This window comes from Dipodomys merriami, unplaced genomic scaffold (genome assembly GCF_024711535.1).
Source record: "Dipodomys merriami isolate MVZ:Mamm:240054 unplaced genomic scaffold, mDipMer1.0.p SCAF_85, whole genome shotgun sequence".
Classification (NCBI taxonomy): domain Eukaryota; kingdom Metazoa; phylum Chordata; class Mammalia; order Rodentia; family Heteromyidae; genus Dipodomys; species Dipodomys merriami.
In genome coordinates, this window is record NW_027206457.1 from 5,565,575 (window position 1) to 5,586,524 (window position 20,950).

At 41.5% G+C, this 20,950-nt stretch overlaps 2 protein-coding genes across 3 annotated transcripts in view; one reads left to right on the top strand and one right to left on the bottom strand.

Annotated features, from left to right (window-relative positions):
* Positions 1 to 2,435: 2,435 nt before the first annotated feature.
* On the bottom strand, positions 2,436 to 16,038 carry Orc6 (origin recognition complex subunit 6). 2 transcript variants are annotated; one of them, XM_070011899.1, is made up of 7 exons: positions 15,615 to 16,036; positions 15,007 to 15,136; positions 12,801 to 12,964; positions 12,266 to 12,355; positions 9,669 to 9,781; positions 8,309 to 8,374; positions 2,438 to 4,663 (listed from the first exon to the last, which is right to left on the bottom strand). In XM_070011899.1, the coding sequence occupies exons 1-7, from the start codon at positions 15,677 to 15,679 to the stop codon at positions 4,536 to 4,538; spliced, it is 756 nt and encodes a 251-aa protein (XP_069868000.1). In that variant the 5' UTR covers positions 15,680 to 16,036; the 3' UTR covers positions 2,438 to 4,535. The 2 variants fall into 2 exon arrangements, with proteins under 2 accessions (XP_069868001.1, XP_069868000.1); XM_070011900.1 differs by lacking the exon at positions 12,266 to 12,355 and having other exon boundaries at positions 2,436 to 4,663; positions 15,615 to 16,038.
* A 108-nt stretch (positions 16,039 to 16,146) lies between these two features.
* Vps35 (VPS35 retromer complex component) overlaps positions 16,147 to 20,950 on the top strand; it is a 42,101-nt gene continuing 37,297 nt past the window's right edge. The window contains exon 1 of the mRNA XM_070011897.1: positions 16,147 to 16,246. Within this exon, the coding sequence (XP_069867998.1) occupies positions 16,244 to 16,246 (3 nt within the window). The 5' untranslated portion in view covers positions 16,147 to 16,243. The remainder of the gene's footprint in view (positions 16,247 to 20,950) is intronic.

The following is a 20,950-nucleotide window of genomic DNA, read 5'->3' on the forward strand; positions in this document are numbered from 1 at the left end:
CTGAACTCTGGGCCTGGGCGCTGTCCCTCATCTCTTCAGCTCATGGCTAGCGCTCTACCACTTGAGCCACAGCACCACTTCCGGCTTTTTTTTCTTTTTGCTTATGTGGTACTGAGGAATCGAACCTAGGGCTTCATGCATGCAAGACAAGCACTCTACCACTGAGCCACCTTCCCAGCCCCCAGCAAATGCTTTCTAAATGTACTTCAGAAGTAGTAAAATTCATAAGGCAGATATTTACTTTATAAATGAGAAAACTGAAGCTGATTGAAGCTTTAAGCTTTTCTTAGGGGACAAGTGGCAGAATTTAAGTCTAAGTTTGTATGGTTCCAAAGCTCAACTTCATTTTTCAATAACACAGGGCTTTTCAGGTATTATGCCCACATTGAGATCACTGTGGTACACCTTTAGCTTTATTCTGAGAAACTTTTAGAATTAAAAGGGTGGAAGGACAAAAAAAAATCATTTTTAGTCATTCTAGGTATATGCAATAGGGATGAATCACAACTTTCTTGTAGCACTTATTACTAAGGCCATTCAAAATAGATCTTAAACATTTGGACACATTTAATTCATTATGAGAACACTGAATTACATCAGGTTTCTGTTGCTGTGACAAAAGAATAAATACATTTTGAAGGAGGGAAGATTTTGGCTCAATCTTAATTCATGTTCATTTGGTTGGGGACAGGATAAGATGTAATTCCCAAGGTGATTCCCCCAAGGAATGCCTCCCCTCAAGACCTCACCTTCTAAATTTCTTTTACTTTACTTGTCAAATTATGAACCTATCAATAGAATAATCTTGTGCTGCAGAGCCCTCAGAACCCAAATACTTTTCAAAAGTTTCACCTCTGAACGTTGTTGCATTGGGGACCGAGACTTCAACAAATTAAGGTTTGGGAATATTTCCTACATAAATCTTCTTAATTTTAGTTCAGATGTCTGGTTTGATACCTCTAACAACTGCTTCATTGATTATAATTCTATATGAGGACATATATTTTTTCTCTAAATTCTCAATTAGTATCAACATATAAAGGTGTTTCATTATTACATATTCAAATATGATATTAACTCCTTTTTCATCTCCCCTTCCCAAACCCATCTCAACAAGCTTCACGTTCCATTTTAACACATGGACATAAAGTATTTTGCTCATATTTATGTTCTCCATTCACCTTTCCCCTTCTACTTAGTACCCACCAGCCTGAACAAGACTTTTATGTTCCAATACTGAGGCTTGAACTCAGGGTCCCAAGACTGCCCTTAGTTTTTTCATTCAAGGCTAGTGCTCTATTACTTGAGCAACAGCTCCACTTGTTGTTCTTTAAAAATATATTGCATTGGGCACTAGTGGCTCATGTCTATAATCCTAGCTACTCAGGAGGCTGAGATCTAAGGACCATGGTTCAAAGCAATCCCAGGCAGGAATGTCAGTGAGATTCTTATCTCCAATTAACCACCAGAAAATCGGGTATTGTGGCTCAAGTGGTAGAGCGCTAGTCTTGAGCTAATTTGCTCAGGGACACCACCTAGGCCCAGAGTTCAAGCCCCACAACTCACCAAAATAAATAAATAAAAATAACAAAAGAAATAACTATATATACGTAGTTATTATTATGTTTATTTCTGGGTTTTTTGTAGTTAATTGGAGATAAGAGTCTCATGGGTTTTCCTGCCTGGGCTGGCTTTGAACTGCAATCCTCAGATCTCACCTTCCTAGGTAGATAGGATTACAGGTGAGCTGCCAGCACATGGGTTAGATAAGACTTATTTTACATTCCTATATATGTTAAAAAGTGTTTAAAGAATCTTGAAAAAGGAAATCAACACAGAACTTAAAAAATGGCAAAACCTCCCATGCTCCTGGATTGGCAAGATTAACATCGTGAAAATGGCAATACTTCCCAAGGCTATCTACAAATTCAACGCGATACCTATCAAAATTCCACCCTCACTCTTCAAGGAAATAGAAGAGGCAATCCAAAAATTCATATGGAACAATAAAAGACCCCGAATAGCAAAAACGCTCCTCAACGGAAAGAACACTGCTGGAGGAATATCAATACCAAATTTCAAACTCTACTATAAAGCCATAGTAATCAAAACAGCTTGGTATTGGCATAAGAACAGACCTCAGGACCAATGGAATAGAATTGAAAACCCAGAAATGAACCTACAGACCTATAGCCATCTAATCTTCGATAAGGGAGCTAAAACAATAGAATGGAAGAAAGACAGCCTCTTCAGTAAATGGTGCTGGGAAAATTGGTTAACTACATGTAGAAAACTAAAGCTAGATCCTTATATATCACCCTGCACCAGAATCAACTCCAAATGGATCAAAGACCTTGAACTCAAAGCAGACACTCTGAAAACATTACAGGATGGAATAGGAGAAACCCTAGGTCTCCTTGGCTCAGGCCGAAATTTTCTGAATAGAGACCCGGAAACACAACAAATCAAAGAAAGGTTGGACAAATGGGATTGCATAAGGTTGCAGAGCTTCTGCAGGGCAAATGACATAGCTAGCAAGATCAATAGAAAGCCCACCCATTGGGAGAAGATCTTTACTAGCCATACAACGGACAAGAGTCTCATATCTAAAATATACTTGGAACTCAAAAAATTAAACCACCCAACAACAAATCCTCAAAGAAACAACTGTCCAATAAATAAGTGGGCGAAAGACTTAAAGAGAAGCTTCTCTGAAGAAGGATGGCCAATAGACAAATGAAGAAATGTTCAACATCCCTAGCCATAAAAGAAATGCAAATCAAAACAACATTGAGATATCACCTCACTCCAGTTAGAACAGTAAAAATCAAGAACTCTAACAACAACAGATGCTGGAGGGGATGTGGACAGAAAGGAACCTTACTTCATTGTTGGTGGGAATGTAAACTTGTTCAACCACTTTGGAAAGCAGTACGGAGGTTCCTCAAAAGACTTCACATAGATCTCCCCTATGATCCAGCAATCCTACTTTTGGGCATTTACCCAAATGTTTACAAACAAGACCACACTAAAGCTACCAGCACAACTATGTTTATTGCAGCATTATTTACCATAGCTGAGATATGGAACCAACCCAGATGCCCCTCAGTAGATGAATGGATCAAGAAAATGTGGTATATATACACAATGGAATTCTATGCCTCCATCAGAAAGAATGACATTTCCCCATTTGTTAGGAAATGGAAAGGTTTGGAAAAAATTATATTAAGTAAGCCAGGCCCAAAGAAACATAGGTCCCATGGTTTCCCTTATTTGCAATATCTAGTATAGGGATGAGTCAAGCGGAAAAGGTCAGATAATGTGATGTTAGGAAAATGAACCCTTAAATATGTATTTTAATGTTTTCGTTTCTTTCATGCATGTGTTTCTAACGCATTTATAAGATTATTTCTTTGTTGCTTTGTATGTCCCTCCCCCACAGTGTAACCCCTGCTTTCACTATATTTGATGTCAGTATAACATGTGGAGGAGATGGGGACAAACAAGTCGTTTAAGGATTCAGGTGGACCTGTTGCAACAATGAGGAGTACAAAATGTCATGTCAAAACCAGCTTTACAATGTCGGTGTGTGGGGGGGAGGGGGGTATGATTGGGTGGGAGGGAGGGGGAGGCTGGGAAGGGAGGTGAAGGGTAAACAAAGGAGGAGGCTGCAATGCTTGGTAAGAAATGTATGCATTATCCTGCCCATGTAATTGTAACCCCTCTGTACAGTATGTTCTCAAATAAAATAAAATAAAATAAAATAAAAAAAAAGTGTTTAAAGGGATTTTACTGCCATATTTCACAAATAACATTTCTATACTTTAATGTTTACTCAGTATTTACTTTCACAGGAAATGGTTTTCATGTATTGGCTTTTACACTCCTTAAAATTATACTGAGGTAATAATCATTGTTACTATTTCACAGATGAATCATAAAGTGAATTGCTTTGATCAGTGTTTCACATGTGGTGAGTGGCTGAGTATGGTCTTCAACCCAGAAAGTATGATTTGAATTGTCGTATAGTGAGCATTGAAGCTCAATGTACAGAAACCTGGTTTTTTTTTTTCTGCTGGTGAAGACACAGATTTTGACCCAACGATTCCTTGAAGCTGACAGAAAATGCATTTTTAATTTAAAAAAAATTACTAGGTTCGACCGCAATATATTGAGGTAAACCAAAAAAGTTTACTGAAAAAAAGTAAGTAAAACCTGTAAGATTCCATTCAGCCTAAAATATATATTCAGGATAAAACCAGATTGTCATTAGTTTAAAACAGAAAATATGACTTGCAATTCCAGCATAGACTTCTGGAGTCAAGAGTATGTAAGACACTGTGATTGATGTAATGTTCTCATGTCAAAAGCCAGTCCACTGTCCAGAATTCGTCTGTGTTCTGGTTTCTTTGCTACTAAGGCAATGGTGAGCAACCTTGTTCTGAAAGTTCAAACCAATTTCATCAAAGCCCTCAAATCTTTCTGGAGAATGGTTTACTATCTAACAGAAGCAGATACCAATCTGGAAGCAGAAGTCACTCTGCTGTTGTCTTTTGAGCCTTGGCAGCATTTTCTAAAATTTTCCTTTTCCATTCTTCATAATCTTGTGTCAGATCTTCATCTTTTTGTAGTTTACGTTGGATGTCTTCTACCTTCTCTATTTCTATGAGAAAATTATAAAAAGTAATTTCAAAATTCTTATGTTTACAAATGAAGTTTAAAAAAAGTAAGCTTAGGGGTTGGGAAGGTGGCTCAGTGGTAGAGCGCTTGCCTCGCATGTATGAGGCCCTGGGTTCGATTCCTCAGCACCACATAAGCAAAAAGAAAAAAAAGCCAGAAGTGGCGCTGTGGCTCAAGTAGTAGAGCGCCAGCCTTGAGTTGAAGAGATGATGGACAGCGCCCAGGCCCAGAGTTCAAGCCCCACGACCAGACCCCCCCCCAAAAAAAAAGTAAGCTTATTTAAAGTATCAATTTCAGTTGTAAAGGTAATAGAGAACACAATGCTGAAATGTAGAAATATCGGTTTTCATTTTCTTTTCCCAGCATACTCCAAGTATATTTTTTTCATGCTGAACTTTAAACAGTATTTACTTAACTCTCACCACAATCTTATGAAGTGTCGTGTATTTACCACATTTTGTAGATTAGCAAATTGGGGCTCACAGAAATTGTTATTTTCTTTTTGTTTTTTGTTTTTGTCAGTCATGGGGCTTGAACTCTGGGCCCGAATGCTGTCCCTCAGCTCTTCAGCTCAAGGCTAGTGCTCTACCACTTGAGCTACAACACCACTTCCGGTTTTCTGGTGGTTTATTGGAGATAAAGAATTTCACGGACGGGCTGGGAAGGTGGCTCAGTGGTAGAGCGCTTGCCTTGCATGCCTGAGGCCCTGGGTTCGATTCCTCAGCACCACATAAGCAAAAAGAAAAAAGCCGGAAGTGGCACTGTGGCTCAAGTGGTAGAACGCTAGACTTGAGCTGAAGAGTTGAGGGACAGTGCTCAGGCCCCACGACCGGACCCAAAAAAAAAAAAAAAAGAATTTCACGGACTTTCCTGCCCTGGCTGGCTTTGAACCTCGATCCTCAGATCTCAGCTTCCTGAGTAGCTAGGATTACAGGTGTGAGCCACCAGCACCCGGCAATTTTTTTTTTGGTCGTGGCCCTGAACTCTGGGCCTGGGTGCTATCCCTCAGCTCTTTAATTCAGAGCTAGCACTCTACCACTTGAGCCACAGCGCCACTTACGACTTTTTCTGCTTATGTGATGCTGAGGAATGGAACCCAGGGCTTCATGCATGCAAGGCAAGCACTCTACCACTGAGCCAACTTCCCAGCCCGTTACTTTCTTAAAATCACACAATCAGTAGATTTTTTTTTTTTGGCTGGTTGTGGGGCTTGAACTCTGAGCTTGGGTGCTGTCCCTCAGTTCTTCAACTCAAGGCGAGCTCTCTATCAGTTGATTTACATTGCCACTTCTGGTTATCTGGTGGTTTAATGGAGATAAGAGTCTCATGGACTTTCCTGCCCAGGCTGGCTTTGAACTGAGATCCTCAGATCTCAGCCTCCCAAGTAGCTAGGATTATAGGTGTGAGCCACCAGTGACCAGCTAAAACGTCTGGGATTTTTTTTTGGTCAGTCATGGGTCCTGAACTCTGGGCCTGGGCCTTGTCCCTTAGCTCTTCAGCTCAAGGCTAGTGATCTACCACTTAAACCATAGCACCCCTCCCAGCCTTTTCTGTTTATGTGGTGCTGAGGAATCGAACCCAGGGCCTCATGCATACAAGGCAAGCATTCTACCATTGAGCCACCTTCCCAGCCCCTAGGTCTTGTTAAAATCAATAAAAAGTAGTTAGGTTGGGGCAACACTGGTTGCTCATGCCTGTAATCCTAGCTACTCAGAAAGTTGAGATCTGAAGACTGAAGTCTGAAGCCAGCCCGGGTAGGAAAAATCCATGACTCTTGTTGCCAGTTAACCACCAGAAAATCCAAAGTGGCATTGTGGCTCAAAGGGTAGAGTGCTAGCCTTGGTAGAAAAATCTTAGAGACAATACCCAGGCCCTGAGTTCAAGGCCCATGGCCTGAGACTGTCTTTATAACTAGACCTTTTTTTTTTTTTTAAACAAACTGGAATTTTAGATATTTCTTAATAACTGATAAAAAAACCACCAGCCAGTCACAATCAGCCATCTAGCCAACTGGTTACAATTAGTGATCTACCTGCAAGAATGCCTAAGTAAGGCAAATAACAAGACATTAGCCAGGTTTGTTTCCAGGTTTATATATTAGCTAGGTTTATTTCCAAATTTAATCTATGAAAGCACCCATTTAAAACGCCTGGGATGAGTTCTGTAAATTTGAATGCTGTGTAATTTTGTGTGTACGCGCATGCATGCATGCATGTGAGACTGTGAGAGGCAAGGGAAGAGAAGTGAAGTGAAGAGGAAGACAGAGAGAGGGAGGGAGAGAAAATACTGGATTGAATTTAGAGCTGGGTGCTTTCCTTCTTTTCTTTCTGTCAGTCATGGAGCTTGAACTGGGGGCTTAGGCATGTGCCTGAGCTTTTTCTTTCAAGGCTAATTCTCTAGAGTTTTGAGCTGTAGCCCAACATTTTTTTTTGGTGGTTAACTGAAGACTCTCATAGACTTTCCTGCCTGGGTTGGTGTCAAACCATGATCCTTCAGATCTCAGCCTCCTGAGTAGGTAGGATTATGAGTGTGAGCCAGGGACACTGGGCTTCCTTTAGCTTTTTCACTTAAGGTCACACTTCTACTTCTGGCTTTTTGGTGGTTAACTGAAGATAAAGAGTCTCATATACTTACCTACCCAGGCTGATTTTGAACTGTGAACCTCAGATCTTCTGAGTTGTTCCTTGCTCCAAAACACTCTGTTAAATTTGTCTAAAGCCTTTATTTGGTGCCAGTACTAGGGCTTGAATTCAGGGCCTTAAACTCTCAAGATTTTTCACTCAAGGCTAATACTCTGCCACCTGCGACAAACTTCCACATTTGGCTTTTGCCACTTAATTGGAAATCAGTCTCCAAGATGTGTTTGCTTGGACTAGCTTAAGAGCTTTCATCCTCAGAATAGCTTCTGAGTAGCTAGGACTAGCTAGGCATTAGCTAACAGCACTCAGCTTGTCTGAAGCTTTTAACAGTGTCAAATCATGATTTGAACCCTGGCAGTTTGGCTTCAGACATATTCTTTTTTTTTTTTTCTTTCCCTGAGCTTTTTCACTCAAGGCTGGGATTCTGCCACTTTGAGCCACAGTACCACTTCAACTTTTCTAGTGGTTAACTGGAGATAAAGGTTTAATGGACTTTCCTGCTGGGCTGGATTTGAACCATGATCCTCAAATCTCAGCCTCTAGAGTAGCTAGGTTACAAGTGTAAGCCACCAGCACCTGGCTTTAGACATATTCTTTTTTTTTGGGGGGGGGTGTCCGGTCCTGGGGCCTGAACTCTGGGCCTGGGCACTGTCCCTCAACTCTTCAGCTCAAGTCTAGCGTTCTACCACTTGAGCCACAGTGCCACTTCCGGCTTTTTTCTTTTTGCTTATGTGGTGCTGAGGAATCGAACCCAGGGCCTCATGAATGCAAGGCAAGCACTCTACCACTGAGCCACCTTCCCAACCCCTGGCTTTAGGACATATTCTTAATCACAGTTCTGTTACTTCCATTAATAATTGTTTATAAAGTGAATAATGATCAGGATTTACTCTAAATCTGGCTCTTATGAGAAGAGTTACTCGAACAATACAGGAATATTCATTAATTACACTACATTAATCTCAATATCTGTATATTATAAGTCTTACCCGTAGCTGGTGGTTCAACCATCTTCTTTTTCTTCCTTGGTGGACTACCTAAGTCTCCAGGTGCCTCTTTAAAAAAAGAAGTGTTGTCAATTTTTTTTCTCCTGTTCACAATTCCAATATTTGGGCGTATTTTGGATCACAAAAGTTATGGACCAATGACTAAGAGAAGATAAATGTGCCCTTCTCTTTTCTTGCTGTTTCTTTTGTCAGTCTTAGAATCAGTTCTAGCTTAGCTTATGTATGTATGTGAATATTGGAGTATATTAACAGAGAATCCATTTTTCTGGGTATGAACTCATGGAACCACAGGCATTTTAAGTTATTAAACTACTTTACTTGAAAAAAAAAGAAAGCATTTTTCTAACTAAAGCAGCATTTTCCAGCTTGAAAATACTTTTGTTGGGTGTCAGTTGCTTATGCCTTTTTTATTTTTTTTGCTGGTCCTGGGATTTGAACTCTGAACCTGGGTGCTGTCTCTGAGCAGCTTTCTTTTTTTTGGAGGGTCTGGTTGTGGGGCCTGACTCTAGGCCTGGGCACTGTCCCTCAGCTCTTCAGCTCAAGGCTAGTGCTCTACCAATTGAGCCACAGCGCCACTTCCGGCTCCTTTCTTTTTGCTTATGTGGTGCTGAGGAATTGAACCCAGGGCCTCAGGCATGCAAGGCAAGCGCTCTACCACTGAGCCACCTTCCCAGCCAGCATCTTTTGTTCAAGGAAAGCCCTCCCTTCACCACTTAAGCCACATCATCACTTCTGGCAGTTTCGAGTAGTTGATTGGAGATAAGAGTCTCACCAACTTTCCTGTGTGGGGGGCTGGCTTTGAATCTCAATCTTCAGGTCTCAGCCTCCGGAGTAGCTAGGCTAATAAACCAAACTTGTAATCCTAGCTACTCAGGAGGCTAAGATTTGAACACTGAAGTTCAAAGCCAGCTCTCCCAATCAGGAAAGTCCATGAGACTTTTATTTCCAATTAACCATTAAAAGGCTGGAAGTAGTAGAGCACTAGCCTTGAGCAAAAATCTTAGGGATACGCTAGGAATGTGGCTTAGTGGTAGAGTGTTTGCCTGGCATGCATGAATCCCTGGGTTCAATTCCTTATTACAACATAAACAAAGAAAAGCCAGAAGAGATGCTGTAGTTCTAGTGGTAAGAGTGCTAGCCTTGAGCAAAAAGAAGCTTAGGGACAGTGCCTAGGCCCTGAGTTCAAGCTCCAGGACTGGTTAAAAAAAAAATCTTAGGGACAGCACCTATGCCTTTAGTTCAAGCCCCAAGACCACACACACACACACATACACACAAAAGTATGACTTACCAATAAATTCACATTTTCTAATAAGACATTAATGAACTACAGAATACTCACTGTCCATCTGCTGTCCAATCTTCTCTAACTGTTTACACAGTCGATCAAATATAGCTTTCTTTACACCCGAAGTGGCTGCCATTTTGTTTTTATCCACTTTCAGCTTTAGAATCCTACAAAAGAATTTCACACAATACTTTGTTCAGGATCAGTATAGTTTTTTTGTTTTGTTTTGTTGTTGTTGTTTTTTTTTTTTTTGCAAACCAGATGATAAACTTAGTTTCTTTTGCCTATGATTTGTTAGCACCCTCAACTTTTCACCATGTCATTAGCTAGACCCATGGGAATTTATCTTCTAAAGCTTTATTTAGTAAACTGAGAGTTAAAATGCACATAGAATCTACTTTGTAACAAATGGGGTACATAGATATTTGCTGTAGCAGGGGTGGGGAGTGTTTGGCCTATTGTTCACACACCCTGCCCCCCAACCCCCAATCATTCAGTAAATGGCAAGACAGACATATGTTTCTTGTTGGTGGCCTGTGGCAGCCTGCCTGTATTAATTATTTTGTATGGCCTGTGAATGATGTTATAATTATCCACATGGTCCTTGGAGCATAAAAGTTCCTCATCCCTATTGGAGCTTCATGCCCCCTCAACTACTTAATAAACTTCTGATGTAATTTGTAGAATGAAAATCATAGTATCTTTAAAACAACTTAATACATGATGCTTGTATTTATATTACAGGAGAATAACAACCTCTTACCCCTCCCACTAATAATCCTCTACAGCAACTACTAATAAAAAAAAAAGAGATTTCTCATTCAGGATAATAGACATGTTCAGACCTTTCTTGCTTGGTATACTATAGTTTCAAAAGTGGGGCTATTTAAACTATTTTCACTGATTTCTGTAGTAACAGCCACATTAAACTATATGTATGTATCTTCATTGAATTCAAGGGATTTTTTTTTCCCCAGTCCTGGGGCTTGAACTGAGGGTCTAGGCACTGTCCCTGAGTTTCTTTTGCTCAAGGGTAGCACTCTACCACTTAAGCCACAGAGCCACTTTTGGCCTTTTCTGTTTATGTGGTATTGAGCAACTGAACCCAGGGCTTCATGTGTGCTTAGGCAAGCATTCTACAACTAAGCCACATTCCCAGCCCTAAAGGGACATTTTCTTTTTTTGTCAGTCATGGGGCCTAAACTCTGGACCTGGGCGCTGTCCCTCAGCTCTTCAGCTCAAGGCTAGTGCTCTACCACTTGAGCCATAGTTCCACTTCTGGCTTTTTCTGCTTATGTGGTGTTGAAGAATGGAACCCAGGGCTTCATGCATGTAAAGCAAGCACTCTGCCACTGAGCCATCTTCCCATCCCCTAAAGGGACATTTTCTATAAATGACAATCACTCCTAGGTTTGTAGCTAGCAGAACCAAACACCCTTAAATTAGCAGATAGGTAGTGAGAAACCTATTCTTAAAATAACCAAGTATATTCTCCAACCCCCAGGAAGGTATCTGGCAAAATTAAACAAGACAACTTAGGCAAAGATATCAACAATTACTAATATTTCCAGGACAATAACTCAGCATAGACACAGATATTACAGAATGGTTGATAAACTCAAGAGCAGTTGTAATTATTATTATTATTTTTTTTTTTTTGGGGGGGGGTGTCCGGTCGTGGGCCTGAACTCTGGGCCTGGGCGCTGTCCCTCAGCTCTTCAGCTCAAGGCTAGCACTCTACCACTTGAGCCACAATGCCACTTCAGGCTTTTTTTCCTGCTTATGTGGTGCTGAGGAATCGAACCCAGGGCCTCATGCATGCAAGGCAAGCGCTCTACCACTGAGCCACTTTCCCAGCCCCAATTGTAATCATTTAAAAAATAATTAAAAATCGCTGGGTGCCAGTGGCTCATGCCTATAATCTTAGCTACTCAGGAGGCCGAGATTTGAGGATTGTGGTTCAAAGCTAGCCTGGGGCAGGAAAGTCTGTGAGACTCTCATCTCCAATTAACCACCAGAAAACCAGAAGTGATGATCTGACTCAAGTGGTAGAACACTAGCCTTGAGCTGAAGAGCTGAGGGACAGTGCCCCAGGCCCAGAGTTCAAGCCCCATGACTGACTAAAAAAATAAATAAATAAATAAAAATAAAAAAAATAAAAATCACATATGACCACAGTTCTGAGAGACTTTATCACTCATGAAAAGCAAACTTTGAAATTAGAAACCCAGCTTACATATATGGCCTACCACTTAGCAAATGAATTTCTGGCAACACTAGTTCCAACTGTCAGCTACACTGTGGGATAAACAGAGAATCTGGCCACTTGGCTACTATTCCTTGTGTTATCTGTAAGGGAAAATATGCTCTGTATTGAAATCAACTAAATTAGCATGTTCTTTGAGAATGAAAGAACCACTTAAAAATTGAGAACTTAGGGCTGGGAAGTGCTTGCCTTGCATGCAAGAGGCCCTGGGTTCAATTCCTCAGCACCACATAAGCAGAAAAAAAAGCCAGAAGTGGCACTGTGGCTCAAGTGGTAGAGTGCTAGCCTTGAGCTAAAGAGCTGAGGGACAGCACCCAGGCCCAGAGCTCAGGCCCCATGACTGGCAAAAAAACAACAACAACAACAACAAAAATTGAGAACTTACTTGCATGCTGAAAGTAGTGCAGCAGTGGTGAACAGAGGCCTGGATAAGTCAAGATCTACTTGCTGTGTCTGGGGAAGACTGGCTTCATAGCTAGAGCAGATTAGTGTTTGGAAAATTATTTGTAAGAAAACATTTCAAACGTGGCTGAAAATACAAAACAGAACTAACAATGTTTATGACATGTCTTTTTGTCACTTTAGCATCCTAATTATTTATTTGTTGCATTAGTGGAGTTGCTAAGCAGGTTGAGCCATGCCTCCAGATCTTTTTGTTCTAGTTATATTTTGCTAAAGGGCTTTTTGTCCAGCCAACCTAGGTTTAAAACGTGCCCATTCATATTTCCTGTTATAAATGGAATATAAATGACCACCTTTTTCTGTTGAGATGGAGTCTCTCCAATTGTTTGCCTGGGATGGTCTAGAAACACAATCCTCCCAAATAGCAAGGATTAATGGAAGTTCCTCAGAATTGATCACTGGGTAGTTGTGCTTATTTATCAATATGGTCTTTGTTTTAAGTTTCAGTATGCTCATACCTTTGTAGAATCTTTGAAGCCATGTTCACTGCTTCTGTACAGCTAAACTGTACACTGAGGTCTCTTATTCCAATATTTGAGTTCAGGCCCAGTAAACACTCAAAAGATTTAAGATAGCTCTGGTACATCTTCTTGTTCAAACCAGAAAGTTTAATTAAATAAGCCTTTGAAAGAAAAAGCACATATAAGTTCTATATATTACATAGAATATATATAAATAGCATCAGGTATTCAAAATTAATTCTGTGATAAATGACTCTATACACAAAGGCTTAGCTTCATTTAAGAAAAAAACCTAGAGCTGGGTGCTGGTGGCTCACGCCTGTAATCCTAGCTACTCAGGAGGCTGAGATCTGAGGATCACGGTTCAAATCCAGCCTGGGCAGGAGAGACGGTGAGACTCCTATCTCCAATAAACCACCAGAAAACCGGAAGTGGCGCTGTAGCTCAAGTGGTAGAGTGCTCGCCTTGAGCTGAAGAGCTGAGGGACAGCGCCCAGGCCGAGTTCAAGCCCCAGGACCGACAAAAAAAAAAAACCCTAGGCTGGGAATGTGGCTTAGTAGTAGAGTGCTTGTGTAGAATGCATGAAGCCATGGGTTCAATTCCTCAGTACCACATAAACAGAAAAAGGCTGGAAGTGGTGCTGTTCTCAAGTGGTAGAGTACTAGCCTTGAGCACAGAGAGGCTCAGGGACAGTGCCCAGGCCCTGCGAGTTCAAGCCCCAGGACTGGCAAAAACAAACCAACAACTCCCCCCCCCCAATCAGTAATCATATCAAGAAGACTTTTGCTTTCTAGGAGCTCATACTTTAGAGACAGGTATATGTATACAAAGATAATTTTAGTATTAACATGTCCAAGCTGTTAGAATAAAAACAATAGGAAAGATACACATATGATTACTTGTTTTTCAGTAGTGTCAATGTGAAAATTATTGAGAAAACAATGAGGGAGGTAATGGGAATAAAGTGAGGGTGAAGTAGAGATAGCAAAGGGAGAGGAGGATTAATCAAGGAGACAAACATAAGGATCCACCATGTGGGAAATGAATCCTAACTAGAAGAGTTAAAATAGAAAGCTTCAAAATCAATGGATACTAAGGATGATGTAAGACAACTTGCAGAACATTCTAGGAAAAAAATGGGAAGTTATTACATTAGCAAAGCCATAAGTTATTAAAGTACAGAAATGTGTTGACCAAGCATCATAGTTTGAAGTCAGAGTTGAAGAGAAGCTGGAGAGAGTATTTTTTTAAAGAAAAAAACCATTCAGACCATTTAAGAGTATATTCATTATGACAAAAATACTGTGCTGTGTCATGTCCATTTCATAGACTAAAGGCTCATAGAGCTATCAATGGTGATAAGAATTGGTTTCTCAACATGTGGAACTTCCTAACTCCAAAGCAGTTTTTCTCAACTATTTTGCAACCAGGATAAAAGAAACATGAAAACTGGGTGCTGATGACTAACACCTGTAATCCTAGCTGTTCAGGAGGCTGAGATCTGAGGACTGAGGTTTGAAGCCAGCTCAGGCAGAAAAGTCCCCATGAAACTCTTTTCTTCAATTAACCACTCAAAAACCGGAAGTGGAGCTGTAGCTCAAAGTGGTAGAGCATGAGCCTTGAGCAGGGACAGTGCCCAGGCCCTGAGTTCAAGCCCCACAACTGACGAAAAACAAAAACTAAAAATATGCACACATTTTAAAATATGTGCTTTAGAAGTATAATGCTATAACCAGGGGCTGATCATGCTAGTAGCTCCGTAGCTACTTGGGAGGCTCAGATTTGAGGACTATATTTAAAGCCAGCCCAGGCAGGAAAGTCCATGAGACTCTCATCTCCAACTAACCAGCAAAAAGCTGAAGTGGAACTGTGGCTAAAGTGGTAGAATGGAAGCCTTGAGTGGAAAAAGCTAATTCAAGCCCCAGTACTGATACCCTTCATCCTCCCCACAAAAGTATATAATAGCAGCATGGAAGATGAGCTTCATTAAGAAAGAGAATCAGAGTAACTAAATAAACACACTGCATTTTTTCCCTAACTGGATAAAATGACTCTGAAATTTATTTAGAATAACTTAGGGTGTATAGGAAAAGCTTAAAAACTAAGAGTTTTGACCAAGTCTTGTCCAACTAAAAATTAAAATGCAATTGTTAAGCTTTAGTGTTGCATAAGATTATTTGGACACTAAATGGGATATACTTACCCTGTCCAAGGGGTACTTCATATAGGAAGCTGCAAGGTCTAGGCACATGACTGCATTGCTGGTTTCTGTAGTATGTGCAGACAGACTGATACATTTCACCTGGGATAGTCGCAGGTACTCTTCTGCTTTCCTGGTTTATAAGGGCAATGCATTCACTAACACTGTTTCAAAAGTTTGTCTTTGTCTGACCTAGGTCAGACAAACATTGGTGGACTTCATCCTGGAACCAATTACTGTGCAAGTTTATTTGGGGCTGGGAAAGTAACTCATATTCTTTGGGGAGAGGAAATCCTCAAAGACAGGACCACAACTCTGACACAGACATCCATATACCTAACAGAGTGCTTTCTGGCAAAAGTAAGTTCAGTACCTCCAAAAACCAAGCCCCTCAGCCAGGGTTCCGTGGCTCACGGCTGGAATCCTAGCTACTCAGGAGGCTGCGATTTGAGGATCACAGGGGAGTTTTTTTCCTCGAAGTAGGCCCCAAGTTTCCCTCATCCCGGCGCTCCTTGTTCAGCACCACCAGTGGCGCGGGAAGGACTCCTGAGAAGGACCCGGACCGTAAGGCATGGGTCTCTCTCTCTCTCGGCGAGAACACCCGGACTCACCTCAGCACCTCAGGTTCCGAAAGTCCTAGGCGCGGGGCTAAGCACAGGATCAGTCCCGATCCCATGGCGCCAACCAAAACGACTCCCGCGCACAGTTACCTTGGGACGAAACCCAACGCGGAAGCAGCGCTGGCCAGTGAGCGTCAGGGCCAATCCCTGGCGCTATTAGATTGGTTGAAACGCGACAAAGAGGCTGTCCCTTACACCAAGCGTAGTCTTTCCTACGCGCACGCGCATGCACCAGTGCGGTATCCTGGGTGAATACCGTGGACCTTGTAGACAGCTTCTCTTTTTATTCCTTCCTTCATAACTAACTCGCTAAACACCATTTTCTCAGCCTTTCTGCTCGGCAGAAGAATAGCAATCGCGGCCCTGCATCCCTCCGGCTCACACCCACATTCTATGAACAGACTAACTGGCGCCTCGGCCCGTCAGCCTAGCGTGAAGGGGCAAGAGCCAATAAACACGCGAGATTTGGATTCCTAGAAACGGTCCAATCCACGAATCACGTGCAGAGCCTGGAGGCGGGCCTAGGAGGGGCGGGGCTTGGAGGGGCCGCAGCGTCACCTGACCGGGCGAGGCTCTACGCGGCGTTCGGTGCTGCTCGCTGCTGGCTCAGTGGAGTCGCCATGGTGAGTGATGTGGGGGTGGTGGGCTCCAGGCCGACCCTTCTCGCAATCCTTGCTTTTTCCCACCGGCCCAAAGACCCGCGGGCTGAGTATAGGGGGCCCGCAGCCTGATCGGGGCTAGAACCACCCTGGTTGGCCTGCAGGGTAGGAGTCGGAACGAAGAAGGCCGCAAGCTGGCTGATCCGGGCCCGGGTGGGCGGCGGCTCCTGGCTGCGGCGATTGATCAGGCGGCTTCTCTGAAGGGGGTGGCTGAGCCAGGAGGTTCTGGGTGCCTATGAAGGCCTCTTAAGTGGAATCGGCCACCTGGGAGCCTGTGTCAGGTCTGAGCGAATGGCCAGGTTGGGGGCGAACGGAGTGCCTGAGTCTGCGAGGTGGTGGCGCTGGGACCCGCCCAAATGTTGCATTTTCACCTTTGTGCTTAGCTGTGTTCGTCCGGCCCCACGGGCTTTTCCCCTTCAGTAAACATATTCCACGGGGTCCGCCGTGGTTTCCTTGTCTTTAGTGGCCGTATGGCCCTTGTTTGCAGTGGTTGCCAGAGAATTCTAGGAACTTGCTTAGGGATTTCCTGAAAGCATTCTTTCTGTCTTCCACTAATCCTAACAGCTGGAAAGGCTGGTGCTTGTTTCTTCTGACATTTGTTCATTGCGGACTGACCCTGTCTCACTAGTCTCCTCACTGATGATATCCAAGTACTTTACGTGGATTTTACGCCCACAAGTAGTCATGCTCCTTAGGACCTCTCTGTCATGGCAGCAAATAGTGGTGTGTGTGGCTTTGGCCTACTAAACTTGAACTTCCTCAAAATATGAACCTAGTGTTTGATGTAGTTTCCACCGTATAAATTTTTGGTGGTATTGGTATGCTGTGAGTGTTAATATCTCATTCACAGATTTTACTTTGAATATATAAATAGGAGATAACAAGAATAAATCTTTGACATATACAACTTTCCTAATATAGTATCTTACAGAATCATGTTTCTTATTTCTTAGATTTTTTTTTCTTGCAATTGGAAATTGATACATGATTAGTGTAAAGTTTTAACTTTTGTCTGGATTCTCAACATTAATTAGTTGTCATTTATAGTGTTTAATAAAGGAAACACTTGAGGAATTACTATGTACTCCATTTCCATGCTGAGTAAACCAAATAGGAATAGTGAATCACACATAGTCCAGTTCTTATAAATATTATTGGGAAAAGAAATCTGTCACAGCCACTATCTCTATGCCTTGATTAAGTAAGTCTTTGAGTGTCACTGTTGCATCTGGAAAGAAATCTTGATTTCCTTGGTCCTTCCCAGTCCTAAAAATGTAGAATGGTTCAGTTAATCAAATATTTGTGTCCTTTAGTGCCATGACTTTGCTAGTCAGTGAGTCCAAATAAATGGAGGGGACCTGCTTGTGGAACTTCCTGTAATGCAGTGTGAGGGCTGCTTTATGTCAGTGTCAACTCCGTGCTTTCAATTCTTGGAAGAGAGTTTTGCCTGGGAAATTTGGGAAAAACTACAGGAGATAGCATGTGGGTTAATTTTGAGGAAGATAAACAGAAATTCTTCATGTGGACAAGAAAGATTATTTCCAATAGATGAAGCTGAGAATAGTTAAAATTTCATGGTGTGGGGCTGGGAAGGTGGCTCAGTGGTAGAGCGCTTGCCTTGCATGCATGAGGCCCTGGGTTCGATTCCTCAGCACCACATAAGCAAAAAAGAAAAAAACTGGAAGTGGCGCTGTGGCTCAAGTGGTAGAGTGCTAGCCTTGAGCTGAAGAGCTGAGGGACAGTGCCCAGGCCTAGAGTTCAGGCCCCACAACCGGACCAAAAAAAAAAAAATTCATGGTGTGTTTCATCGTAGGATTCCTTCAGTACTAGTACATTAGTACAAATCTGTTATTCAGATTATGGGGTTCTTTGTTTTGGACCTTGAACCTGCTTGAGCCTAAAGGTAATCATTGTAAGAGAGCTACATTCCCTTGCCCAAACAACAACAACAATAATAATAATTTGTGCCAGTACTAAGGCTTGAACTTGGCCTTGTTCTGTCTCTGAGCTTTTTTGCCCAAGATGAGTGCTCTACCTCTAATGGAGCCACAGATTCATTGAATTTTTTTGGTTGTTAATTGATTGGAGATGAGAGTCTCATCAAATTTCTTGCCAGGTCTAGTTTTGAACCTTGATCCTCAAATCTCCTCCTGAGTAGCTAGGATTATAGGTATTAGCCACCCGTGGCCCACTTCCCAAATCATCATCTTCTTCCCCCTTCCTTCTCTTCCCCTTCCCTCCTTTCTTCATTGGATTTGCACTGTGGGTCTGGGTACTGTCCCTGGATTCATACTTAGAGTTCCGTTTCTGCTGTGATCCTCAGGTGATCTTCAGGTGATCTCTCTCTCTCTCTCTCTCTCTCTCTCTCTCTCTCTTTCTCTCTCTCTCCCCTCCTTTCCCCTCTCCCTCTCCCTCCCCCTCTCTCATCTAGCATTCTTATCAGTTGAGCCATAGCTCCACTACTTCTTTCTTCCTCCTCTTCCTCCTCCTCTTCCCTCTCCTCTCTTCCTCCTCCTCCTCCTCTTCCTCCTCCTCTTCCTCCTCTTCCTCCTCCTCCTCCTCTTCCTTCTTCTTCTCCTTTTTCTTCTTCGTTTTATTGGAAATGAGTCTCACAAACTTTTCTGCCTGGGCTGGCTTTCAACCTGGAATCTAAAGATCTCAGCTTCCTGAATTGCTTGAATTCCAGGTGTGAGCCACTGGTACCTGTCTTCCATCCCCTTGCTATTCTTAATTCTCTCTATAAATTGTTGATTTGTGTATTTCATCATTTTAAAAATAGTATTTTTATTACCATGATAGAATTTGGTGTGGGATTTCCTTCTTTTTACAGTTGATTTGATTGTCAGATTACATTTGTAGCATATATGAGGGAATTGGCTAACAAATAAGGTGCTATAGTAGATGGAGGTATTTGCTTGCATCTAAAGAGATAGGATACTAATGTCATTCTTACTGCTCACTACAAAGCTCTAGGCATATTTTGAGCCTGATTGATTCAAGTGTACTTACTTATTTCCATTTTATAGAGGAGGGAACAAAAGCACATTGCTTAAATAGAGTGTAGTTCTTTAAGTGATCTGTTTATGGTGACCTTTGCACTTTGGGGCAGTTTGTCAGTTTCAGTCTACAATGGGCCTGATCATAAATGTTAATTTGGGGCTGGGATGGTGGCTCATGGGCTGGGAAGGTGGCTCAGTAGTAGAGTGCTTGCCTTGCATGCAAGAGGCCCTGGGTTCGATTCCTCAGCACCATATAAGAAAAAGCCAGAAGTGACGCAGTGGCTCAAGTGGTAGAGCACTAGCCTTGAGCTGAAGAGCTGAGGGACAGCACCCAGACCCAGAGATCAGGCCCCATGACTGACAAAAATAAATAAATAAATAAATAAATGTTAATTTGATCTCAATTCATTGGTGTTTCCATTTTTCTCTGACCTACAAGCAATTACATACAGTCACAAATGAAAACTACTTCCAAGAGCAAGGAAGCATTGTATATGTTTAATGAAAAGATGGATATTCATGGTATGAGTATCTGTATGACTTTTTCAGGAAGGGAATCAAGAATAGTCATCTGTATTGTAATTACATTGTCTTACTAATTTGTAAAAAGATTTTTCTTTATTAGAATTTTTAAATTTACAGCCTACTTTGTAATTTGTCTTCTGTAATCTTACGTTTTTCTATCTACAATTGAAAACTTTCTACTCCATTGATACAAAATAGAATTAAAAATATTTTTTTGCCAGTTGTGGGGCTTTAATTTAAGGACTGGGCAATGTCCCTGAGCTTCTTTTGCTCAAGGCTAGCACTCAACCACGTGAGCCACAGTGCCACTCTGGCTTCTGTTTATCTGGTATTGAGGAATCGAACCCAGGGCTTTCTACATGCTAGGCAATCACTCTACCATTAAGCTACATTCCCAGCCCACAAAATAGAATTTTGCCAAGGTTTTATTCATTTGTTTATAGATCACTGAATCTTTTTAATCATTCTATACAGATACTTTGTAATCTATAGCTCTGGTTTAATTTGTAGTATAATAAGAATTATTATATATATAGTAGCCAAAAGGTGAGAACAACCCACTGTCCATAGATGGAAGAATGAATAAATACAATGTGGTATATGCCTATAATGGAATATTATTTAGTGTTTGAAATAGAGAAATTCTAACTTGCTACAATATGAATGAATCTTGAAGAGATTAAGCTAAGTAAAATAAATCAAGCACAAAAGGGCAAAGAGTCTTATGATTTCATGAACGTGAGGTAACTTGAGTAGTAAAAACAGAGAAAGTAGAACTGCTTGAGACAGGACAGAAAGTTATTGTTTAAAAGATAGAGAGTCCTTCCATCTGGAAAGATTTAAATAACCTGTTGGAGATAAAGGTGGTAATAACTGTACTAATTGGATATGTCAATTTTATTGTTATAAAATGTCATGTATCAAAGTTTATTGTTTGAATGTAATGAAATCCATTGCTTTTCATAATTGCTATCTATTACATGCATAGGTAAGGAGCCAAAAATAAAAATCAAACCAAAGGCAAAGATAGGGTGGCTTTACTAAAGTTCTCCGAGGACTAGCACATGAGGAGTAATAACTTCCAAATCTTTAAATGCTTAAATGCTGTCATTCTCCTTACCACTGAAACCAGCATTTTATGTAA

What these genes read in the sequence shown, in the direction of transcription:
- Orc6 (XM_070011899.1), bottom strand. Translation starts at nt 15,679, where the DNA reads ATGGGATCGGGACTGATCCTGTGCTTAGCCCCGCGCCTAGGACTTTCG. An exon ending in TCGGAACCTGAGGTGCTGAG is followed by an intron (nt 15,137 to 15,614) that starts GTGAGTCCGGGT and finishes CTTATAAACCAG; the next exon opens with GAAAGCAGAAGAGTACCTGC. An exon ending in TGAAGTACCCCTTGGACAGG is followed by an intron (nt 12,965 to 15,006) that starts GTAAGTATATCC and finishes TTTCTTTCAAAG; the next exon opens with GCTTATTTAATTAAACTTTC.